At 37.0% G+C, this 10792-nt stretch overlaps 1 protein-coding gene across 2 annotated transcripts; it reads left to right on the forward strand.

Moving 5' to 3' along the window:
* The first annotated feature begins 578 nt into the window (after nt 1–578).
* On the forward strand, nt 579–8118 carry LOC103745488 (early activation antigen CD69). 2 transcript variants are annotated; one of them, XM_029570553.1, is made up of 5 exons: nt 579–646; nt 4292–4410; nt 5354–5553; nt 6090–6193; nt 7161–8118. In XM_029570553.1, the coding sequence occupies exons 1-5, from the start codon at nt 579–581 to the stop codon at nt 7267–7269; spliced, it is 600 nt and encodes a 199-aa protein (XP_029426413.1). In that variant the 3' UTR covers nt 7270–8118. The 2 variants fall into 2 exon arrangements, with proteins under 2 accessions (XP_029426413.1, XP_008845636.1); XM_008847414.3 differs by having other exon boundaries at nt 579–642; nt 4288–4410.
* The last annotated feature ends 2674 nt before the right edge of the window (nt 8119–10792 follow it).

Below are 10792 nucleotides of genomic sequence, written 5' to 3' on the forward strand. Positions count from 1 at the left end.
AGTGAGAGGCATGGGGATATATATTTTTAAATTCTTATTCAGCAATAGGTCTTCTGGTCACCAATAGCACCTGGTACACCGCGGTTGTTCAATAAATACCAGAAGCTAAATAGATGAAGAGGTGGATGTACAGGGTTCTGGGGAAATGCTACTCTTGCCTCCAATTTATTCCAGCATCAAAGCTAAGGAGCTCAAACTTGTAACTCTTCGCCTAGATCATGCTATTTCCTATTATCTGCACTCTTTAAAAATTTAGGGACGGATATCTCAGATTCTGGGAAAATCCCATTTATCTCTTCATGTTGTGATAAAGCACATTTCAGACAGCAGGGAAAACCCACAGCTCGCCACAACAACACACAGTGAAGTATCTGGGCCACTGGAGCATAAATTAAAGAGAACCGGGTTGAACAAGCAGGAGGTAAAAGGAAAGGGGAGGAGAAGGGGGAGGAAATGACCTAACGGACTATAAAGGCTGAGATGCCTCTGAAACCTAGACACTGAAGGAAGCATCACCAGCAGAGGCTCACTGTGGACTGACGTGACTGGGGATTCACCAGGGAATCTTGAGAAACAAGATGAATTCTGAAGATTGTTCCATAACAGAGAATAGTTCTTCACATCTGGAGGAAGGGCAAAAAAGTAAGTCATGTAATTTCTTACATTCTATATTATCTCTAGAGGAAAGAATGGACGCTACCTTTGGAGAACTTGGTTAGATTCTATTTCAGTCAGTACAGTCAGTATACAAGAAAAAATGGCAGAGGTAAATACCCCTGGCTTTGAGGAGACAGAGAGTGTGGGATGATAGGATGTTATATGGACCAAATTCAGAAAACCTTTAAAGATCTTTTCTTTTGCATTAATTTATATCATCTTAACTTTTAGATTTAAGTGGACAATTCTCTGCCTTAGCCCAGTTACCCTCGTCATTTCCCCACATTCACCTATGCATAATCCAGGAAGTGCTGTCCTTCTTTAAGAACAACTCTGTTTCCCATGTACACAGTTAGGCTCTGGAACGTCCTTGTACCTCTGCCTGCTTTCTGTGTGCCTATTCTATGGTCTCACGATGGTGTCCTCCAGTGGTTGGAAGGATATAGATTTCCAGTCTTGGAGAGATGGCTGGACAAGCAGCTGAATGCTGACAGCATCCACGGGTCATTTATTAGGTGAACACAGACGCACTTTAAAGTGTCAGTTTCTGCCTTGACCTTCTTTACTCTTTGTCTGTTTCCTCCTCTGCATCATGCTTGCGATGACTGGCTTCAGGTTCTATATGAATGACATATTTTTTTCCTTTCTTTTGTTTTTCATCAAAATAGAATCCCCTTATAAAATTTCCTCTTTTCTCTGTCTTTGTATGAACATGCTTCTTTTTGTTTCCTGTTATCAGAATTTTCCCATTGTGTTTTAATATTATTTCTATAAACTTCCCTTAATATCTTTATGTATCTCATTGCCCCTCATTGATGAGGGTTCCTCAAGCACTAGCACTTAAGGAACTTTAGTTATGTTTAAGAGTCACTCAGCTAAAAAAGCAATGCATTAGAAATAGCACAACCAAGACAGTTTCTGAAGAAAGAGCTTTCTAAGTGTATTTCTGTCAGATTGGTTTACTGTGAAAACAGAAAAAAGCCTTGTTACCTTTAAAAAGCCCATCTCTCATCTGAGAGCATAAAAAACAAATACAGATAGAGAGTATACAATGTAAATTTTTAGGCCTCTAAGTAACCAGGGAAACCACAACTTTATGCCCCACTTGAATTGCTGAAATGAAAAAAGAGAGTAACAATAAAGCTATTCAATAAATAGCTGAGCTGAAGGAAGGACCTAATATAGAAATTCCTGCCATGCCTGACGTCATCCCCACCTGCTCTTGAGAATTTAGTCTGTTCTCATTGCTGTAACTTTAGTTGTAGAGCAGTCTTTAGGTATCACCACTCTTGGGTGATTGAAAGGTGGTAAATAGGTGGATCTATTTTCAACCTCTCCATTAATGGACAGGACCTGAAAGTGTGCTGCTGTTAAGAGGAATGTTTTGTTACCTAGGTGATAAGTTCAACTGTGGTTAGCAATAACCCTCCCTGATGGAAACAAAGTGTCACGTGGGAGCTTGTCTCCACACTTTACTGGCCAGGTGGGTCCGTAGGCTGAGCTCACTGAGGTCTGGAGGTTGTTTGGATATATTACTGTTTGCTGAGGAGCCAGAGTTACTGTCCAATTTACTCCAAGGACTGACTCTTGTATGATAAGTGAAACTAGACTGATCTCTGAGCGTCCTACCTGATCGACCAAAGGTTGCTTCTGAAGAGAATCGCAGTGGATACAAAAAGGGTGGCTTTGAGAAGTGGAAGGAAACAGAAGTAGATCTATTTAAAAGATCTGTAAATAGATCTATGCTGGGAAAAGAACATTTAGAAGCAGCACAGGTTGCTAATACTGACTACCCACAGCCTCTTCTTCAGATTTAGCTTTAAAGAATTGTTTTAAGAAAAAAGAATAAGCAGATTTCAAGACATGTCCTACATAGACACCCTTTTAGTTGCAAAATGTTTTCAGATTTAGAGATTTTTCTTTTGAGACAGTCTCACCTTGCAGCCAAGGTAGGTCTCAAACTCACAGTCCTCCTGCATCAGCCTCCTGAGAGCTGAGATTATGAATGTGCATCAACACAAAAGGCTGCAGACTACTTTTCACTGTCAGTTAAACTATCATTCAAGCAGCTATTGCACATTTCAACTTCTGGGAACATAGTCATGATGAGGACCTCAAGAATGTGCAGGGACAGTTTTGTGGGAACATATCTTTTTAATCCTGAATGTTTGTCCTGCAAAACTAAGATCCAAAATCAGAGTCACAAAATCCTCTTCTCCCTCTATTTACTTATATGTTGGAGCAGACAGGCGTCTATGCATTGTAAAATCTTCCATTTAAGTGTTTATTAGTTAAAGGTATCTTCTATCTTTTATACAGAAAGGTCAATGAAAAAGATCTTTCAATATGTTTTCTAATATTGTTATGTTTCTTTTACCATTTTAACCCCTCTTAGAAAGCACTAACAGTTCACTGTTCTTTGTATTATTTGTGGTATAATTTATGTACAGGGGATAGACAAATCATAGTTATATAATACGGAAAGCTGTGCCAATGGTATAACCACAGTGTTATCAAAATTTGAGTATTCCCATCACCTCCGAGGTTCTGCAGGTCTCATTTCATTAAAATAACCATTTCCACACACACAAATGCAAACACTGGCCTCATATTTGTCACCAGCTTATTTTGTCTGCTTTTAATTGCCATATATATATTAAGGTCTTTTGTGGCTAGATTTTTTTTCACAACGTTATTTGATTTGTTCTTGTTGCTAGACTCATCTGTTTTAGAGGGTCTTTCTACCACTAAGAACTCTTTTGGTGTGAATTTTGTACCAAAATGCATTTGTTCATCCTCATGTTGATTGATATTTTCTAAGTTATTTCTAAGACTTGGTTTAAGAAGGAATCTAGAATATTCTTGTTTAAGACACTTTAATACATTTCTCTTGGAGCTATTTAAATGCTTCGTGTGTGTGTGTGTGCGCGCGTGTGCGTGCACGTGAGCACGCGCTTGTGTGTATGTAAAAGACTGGCTAGATCATATGATATATATATACCGTATACAAATATTTTTCAAAATATCTTTTAAATTCACTCCTAAGAATGCATTAAAAATTCTAATTGTTCCATAGCTGCATTAACATTACCAAAAAGGACAATCATATTTTTAAAATTTATTCCATTCTACTTTTAGATATTCATATCAATTCAATACTTTATTGCATTACCCACATTTAACCCAAGCAATCCTCTCTTTTAAACAGTAACTAGCTGCAAGAAGATTAAGGGACCTCACCAGGGTGCTATTTTTATGTCTTTTGTGGCAACAGAATGTTTAAGAAGTGTTATATTGTGATTAGAACAATAAACTAATAATAGAATTGAAAAAGTAATATAGTTGAAATTTTCATACCTATAAATATACCCATCGTACCTACTAAACCATGTATAAATTTAAAACATATATTGTGAATATCTCTTGTGATGTCAGTATTGTACCTGTCTTGTTTCATTTCTAGTCAATAAGAAATTTCACCAAATTTGTTAAAAATTTGGTGAAATTACCTGTCAACATTTCATATATGTAAGACAGCATATTACTGTTTTTCAACTTTAAATTCCTCAAAAAAATACAAAATGCTCCATATTGCAGCCAGAACTCATCACCGCTTCTCTCCCTTCTCAGACAGTGGAGCCAGCATGCATTTTGAGAAATACCATGAAGGATCCATTCAAGTTCCTATCCCTTGTGCTGTTCTCACCGTGGTCATCATCACCTCATTGATTATAGCTCTTGTGGCCTTAAACGGTAAGTCTCTACTTCATGAATTTTCTCACAGCCTCCTAGGAGCAAGCATTCACATACAGCTGAAATCAGCAGTAGTCTAGTCTAGTTAATCAGACCTTCTGATTAACTTAGGAGCATCTCCTATGCCATAAATGACCAATTTTCTAATCAAAATTAAATATGCTCCATGTTCCTTAAATGATTGCTCCAACAATTTAAAAAATATTAAAGGTGTCTGATTTCTGCATTATGTATGAGTACTCAAATTACATCTAGAAGAGAGGGAACTAATCTAAATTTTACATGAGTAAACATTTAACTAGAAAAAAATGGAGACCCTCCATTGTCATTGGTAAGAAAAACAATATCTAACCTATTGATTGATCAAAAGTGGACAGTCTATTTTATTTTCTATCTCAAACCCACAACTAGAAAGTTCTGGATTATTACAATGGCAGCTAGACATTCCTAGACCAAGCAGTGCACGCTGCTGAATATGTACTGTACCACCGTGTATGCCAAGATGCATCGATGTCTTTGACAAATAGAAAATACTAGAATTTGAGGAAACACCCCAAACCATCAGTGTAGTTTGAATTAGTTACCTGAAAAGTCCTCCCTCATCCTTCCATCTCCAAATCCAGCACCCAATGCTATACCTTTGAATGCCTGTATATCTGCATTTGGGTTCAAAATCTGACCTGATATATGTACTATATGCCATCCTTTCTAGTCCAAAGGCTATTTTCAGGATTATCCTACTTCCCTGCCACTGTCTGATATGCTGACCAAAAGGACACACCCTGTATTCACACTCATCCAATAGTGACTAGGGACATGGAGGACTGGTTAGGTGAGCATCAGCCCTCTTCTCATTCAAGGAAGCACAACCCCCCTAGACTAAGCTTGCTCACTGAGATTTGATTTCTTTTGATACTAAAGCAAGTCAACTTCTTGTTCACAGTGGGCCACTACAATTGTCCAGGCCTCTATGAGTCCTCAATGTCATCAGATGGCCGTGTTGCCTCCTGCTCAGATGAGTGGGTTAAATACCAGAAGAAATGCTACTTTTTTTCTTCCACAACACAGAGTTGGACCTTGGCCCAAGACTCCTGTTCCAAAGATGGTGCTACTCTTGCTGTTATTGATTCCTCAAAGGACCTGGTAAGACTCACAACTGACTTCATAAAATATTATTTTATTTTATTAATATTTTATTTATAAAGTTTTTACTTTATGCATATGAGTGTATTGCCTACATGTATATAAGTGCACCTGTGTCATGCAATGCCAGTGGCAGTCAGAAGAGGGCGTCGGATCCTCTGGAACTGCAGTTATTGATGGTTGTTAGCTACCATGTGTGTGCTGGAAACTGAACCAGGGTCCTCTGCAAGAGCAACCAGTGCTCTTAACCACTGAGCCATCTCTCCAGCCCCCAAATACTATTTTATTTAATACATCTGTGGCTTCCTTATATTCCTTTCTAAGTAAAAAACTACCTATTTCACATGCAGGAAAATTTAGTCATCAAGAGCTGTATCAACAGTTTAAAAATTCAAAATGAACATTCAGCTTAGTCTTGTAAATGTGATTTGATTGCCTAGTTTCATAGACCAGAAATTCAAATGAGCTCATACTGTACAGAGCTAGTAAGCGACCAGCTCGGTCAAGTTTGTAACATAACTTCTTTGTGCTTTAAGATGTTTCTCAAACGATATGCCGGTGGAGCGAAACACTGGATCGGGCTGAGAAATGAAGTTAACGAGACATGGAAATGGCCAAATGGCAGAACATTCAACAACTGGTAAGTCTCAAAAAAGCTCTTTGTCTCCCCACGTTGGCAATACAGAAAAATCATTTCCTTTTTCTTTCCTTTTTATTTTTTAACATTCCCCCTTTCCTTCTTTCAAAGTTTTATTGGCTACGAAGGCCCAACTTTTCATCACACCGCTCTAATAATTTCTCTTGTGGACTTACACCCCTTAGAATTCTTTAAAGACATCCTTTCTTCACTCAATAACTCCTTTTAGTCAGTTTTTGTGAGCAAACTCTGGTGTGTGTGATAGTTGATTTGGACACATTCCAAGAGTTCTCAAAATGATGAGTGATGAGATCATTGTTGGAAAAGAATTTCCTATTTCTCCCTCCCCGTTGCCATCCCCACAGAAATAAAGAACAATATTTTAATGCCTAATTAGAAGTTTTTATGAGTCTAAGGAAAATTTCTCCAGCAATAAAGACTGATTTTCTTGTCACTACCTGTAGTTAAATTACATTTAAAGTTTTGAAGGACATTGTGTAAGTTTGACATTGATCATTGCCATCTGAAATCTCAGAGTTGAGTAAATTTCTCTTTCTCTTAATAGTTTCAGTAATTACCAATACAATTTCAGGATTACAATTTGTATTTCTAGTAAAGGGACTTTTAATATGTAGCCTATGATCATATATCTACAGACAGGTTACAGGAGTCATAAGCCCACAAAACTGTGTTTCTTGAAGAATCTGTGAACTAAACGATGAACAAGCACCCGTCTGGTGGCCAGCTAGCTAAGAGCATCTTATCTTTTGCTTTATATTCTTTCTCCAAATACAATTCTTTTCAATGTTGTCCATTGCCTTTAAAAATTAGACTATGATTACTTGACTGGAGGACTGTGTTCCATGCTTCCTACTAAGGAAACAAACACACATTAAAATCAGAGTTCATTCTCACATAAATGGATGGAACTGAACTGAAAATAATTCTGAGCATCCTTATTTTTTGACAGGTTCAACATGACAGGGTCTGAGAAGTGTGCATTTTTGAACCTCACTGATGTCAGTAGTGCTGACTGTGAGAAGAACTTACACTGGATCTGCAGCAAATCCTCCAGATGACAAGGAAACATATTTATTCATAGACTTCTCTACAATGGAACCAAGACATGTGAATGGATGGTACTCTGTGGCCAAAAGCCTCACAAACAAACTGCATTATCCTGGAAATCTTCCAAACAGGACTGTGGGAGAAAAGTTGCAGGAAAGTCTACACTGGAGACTCTTTTTGTCATGAGCTGGAAATGTCACCAGTTGACTGACAACCATGTCAAAGAATGAGAAGAGAGATCACAGAGCTTCATAGATGCACTTTATATTTTAAATGCAGAATAATAAACTGACTAGGTTTAGAGTTCCTATTTATTGCTGAACAACTACCAACAATCAGTGCCCTTCATTCATTTGCACTATTTGAAGGAATTTTGGTAAAAATTGAATGTAAATAGAGAACATTTTGACTGGTAAATGAATTTCTTAGAAAGCACTTAACAAGTAGACCAATGCTTATGAAACTAAACTTTTCAACAGCTCCTCTATGTAGAGCTTATTGCCAAGTTATTTTGTGATTTTTTTCCACCCAAAGAATAAGGTTCAACTTTTTCTTAACTCCCTCAGTGTAGACAGGTCTTTCTCAATGGTACATATTTTTTTGTCTTTAAAGTTTTCTCTGTAGTGTTTTTCAAAGAAGAGGCAAAAGCAAATTGAATGCCCAATATTTGTAAAGCAGATTTAAAAGTAGAAAAAATTGTGCAATATGTGAGTTGGCATATCTCTGTCAGGACATATGCTATGTGCTCCACCCTGGGGTACCACGGTTCTCATCTCATAATGCATTCCTGTCTTTTCCAATCAGTATCGTTATGTGCAATACTTCATGCGAAGTATTTTCTATGTGCAATAAAATGTGTTTATGTGTTTGTATTTTAAAGCCAGTAGAAATTAAACTTTTAGGTATGTGAAAATAAAAGACTCAACACAATAGATCCCAAGACATGTTCATTAAAAACCCATCAAAAGGTATATCATTTTATATTACCAAACTCCTCAAATACACATCCTATAGATTGGTACAACGCTCGGTCCTCATCAGAGAAATTTCTTTTTACATTGATCAAAGATCAATACAGAGACTCACAACTGACCAAAGCGTAGAAAGTGTCCGCGGACTGCTCAGCCACAAATGGGATATTCGTATCACATGCTCCTCCTCCCGAAGGCTCAAAGAACATTGTGGAAAGGGGAAGAGGATGGCAAGAGTGAGAAGACAGGGAGGACTGGGGCAAAACAGCATCTTCCAGACTCTGGGGAACCACTGCACTCATGAACTCACAGCAACTGGGGTCACCTGCACAAGATCAAGCCAATCAACTTTCCAGCATGGGTGGGGGTTGGGCACATGAGTCCCCACCCTTAGCTGAGGAGCAATTGATAGATGGCTGACTGGAGGAGGAGAGTCAGTTTTCTTTACAGAAATGGTCCCTGGTAGTTGACCAACCTCCAATAGATGACCCCAGACACACGCATATGTATGTGAGCAGTATTCACTGGACTCGGTAGATTTTGTTTTGTTTTGTTTTGGTTTAGTTTGGTTTGGGTTGTTTTGTTTGTTTTTGTAGCACTGGTTAGCCTGGAACACATTGTGTAGACCAGGCTGAACTTGAAATTACAGAACTCTATCTGCCTCTGCCTCCTGAGTTCTGGGATTAAAGTCAAGCATCACCACGGCCAGCTGGACTCAATGGGTTACTTTAAAAAAAAAGAACCAAAATTGGCAAAAGTCATGGCAGGGACTGGAATCTGGGAAGTGTTGAAGCAGGTGACAGATAAATAGAATCGAAATGCATTGTATGCATGTATGAAATTCTCAATAATGTATGTAACTTATGTCATATTACAAAGCAGAAAACAGTACTATTTCTTAAAAAATCCTATATATAAGAAAACTTAACTTTATGAAACTTTTTATACATTTTGCACTATTTTCATGGACATTCACCCTAAAAAGGCATATCCATGTTTCTGCATTTAGCAGATGCTCTGTACCCTTTGGTCCACATATTCAATCTTCTTCGATTATGAAGTGCTGCATACATTATCGTTACTTACATGCACTAATTCACAAAGTGTGAGGAACTGCATAGTCTTCACGGGCTGTTTTGTCCAGGAAAAGCTTTGCTCACTCTCAAAATTGTTTTATGAATAAACGTTGCATTATCATCCTTCTGTGAGGATTGAGAATGGATGATATCTTCGGTGTCTTTGAACTGCTGTCACTCCCGTAACATAAAGAAAAGAAAACACAGGTTTAAAATGATTCTTAGTGAAAAGTAAGTCAGTTCCACAGCTGCCAAATGAAGTGGATGACCTCCTAACTTTAATATTCTATAATTAATAGCCTCAGTATGCCCGAGTTATGTTGGAGCAGTCTTGTGATTTGTGTGGCGTGAATGTGCAAATGGCTAGGTCGCTGTTAAGAGCTAGACTACGGGATCCAGCTGGCCTGGGTCTCATTCTTGCTGCCTAGCTAGGTATTTTATAATTCTTTAGAAATTGAGCTGAAACTAATTAGAAATTAAGTTAGTATGTGAAAACGACCTTAAAACAGCACTTAGTTCACAGTAAGCTCTGGTGGGATATTGAATATTAATAATTATTACACATGTAAACACCGTATTGATTGACTTGTATTTTATGAAGTACCATTTATTCATAGCTTGTCAGTTTTTCACTTAACTAGCACCTACTACTGTAATGGACACTACAGTCAAAATTCTCAACAAATTTGACATGGTAACTTGTAGATTTAGTATCTACTTGTGAAACAAACAATAGAGAATTATGGTGCAGTGAAGACTGTAACAGGTAAAATGGGAACCTTTTTGAAATACAGACCTGTATTTTCTACCATAGCCAATCTTTTGGCTAATTTTATACTGAATCTGTAAGCTATGCCCACCTCAGACAACTAAAGTAAAACGTGCTGCAAATAGTCATCAATTTTCCATGTCTTATTTTTATTTTCCCAGCATAACTTTAGTTTCCTCATCCCCAAAGAGAAATATGCTACCTGTTTCACATAATTATAGGGATACAAATGAATTATTCTTTTTTTAAAATTACTTATTTAATAACCACATACTTAGAAGAAGCATTTCATTACAACAGCATTGACATACTCAATAACAATTTTTTGAGCTAAGATGCATCTCTTTCAAAATTGGCTGTAAATTTTTAGGTTTACAATCAAAGTATTACAGTTATACAATATTGTACTCAGTATAAATCCTACATGACATAAAATTAAATGAGATTTTTACCTTTAAAAAAGATCTCCATTTCATTATTAAAATACAGTTTCATAACAGCATTGACATACTCAATAACAATTTTTTGAGCTAAGATGCATCTCTTTCAAAATTGGCTGTAAATTTTTAGGTTTACAATCAAAGTATTACAGTTATACAATATTGTACTCAGTATAAATCCTACATGACATAAAATTAAATGAGATTTTTACCTTTAAAAAAGATCTCCATTTCATTATTAAAATACAGTTTCATACAGAAAAATTCATTATTCATTT

The sequence above is a fragment of the Nannospalax galili genome, unplaced genomic scaffold, assembly GCF_000622305.1.
Source record: "Nannospalax galili isolate Female #2095 unplaced genomic scaffold, S.galili_v1.0 scaffold1763, whole genome shotgun sequence".
Classification (NCBI taxonomy): Eukaryota; Metazoa; Chordata; class Mammalia; order Rodentia; family Spalacidae; genus Nannospalax; species Nannospalax galili.

Coding starts and splice junctions, on each gene's coding strand:
- LOC103745488 (XM_029570553.1), top strand. CDS start 579: ATGAATTCTGAAGATTGTTCCATAACAGAGAATAGTTCTTCACATCTG. Junction 647..4,291: donor GAGGAAGGGCAAAAAAGTAA/GTCATGTAATTT, acceptor CTTCTCAGACAG/TGGAGCCAGCATGCATTTTG. Junction 6,194..7,160: donor GGCAGAACATTCAACAACTG/GTAAGTCTCAAA, acceptor ATTTTTTGACAG/GTTCAACATGACAGGGTCTG.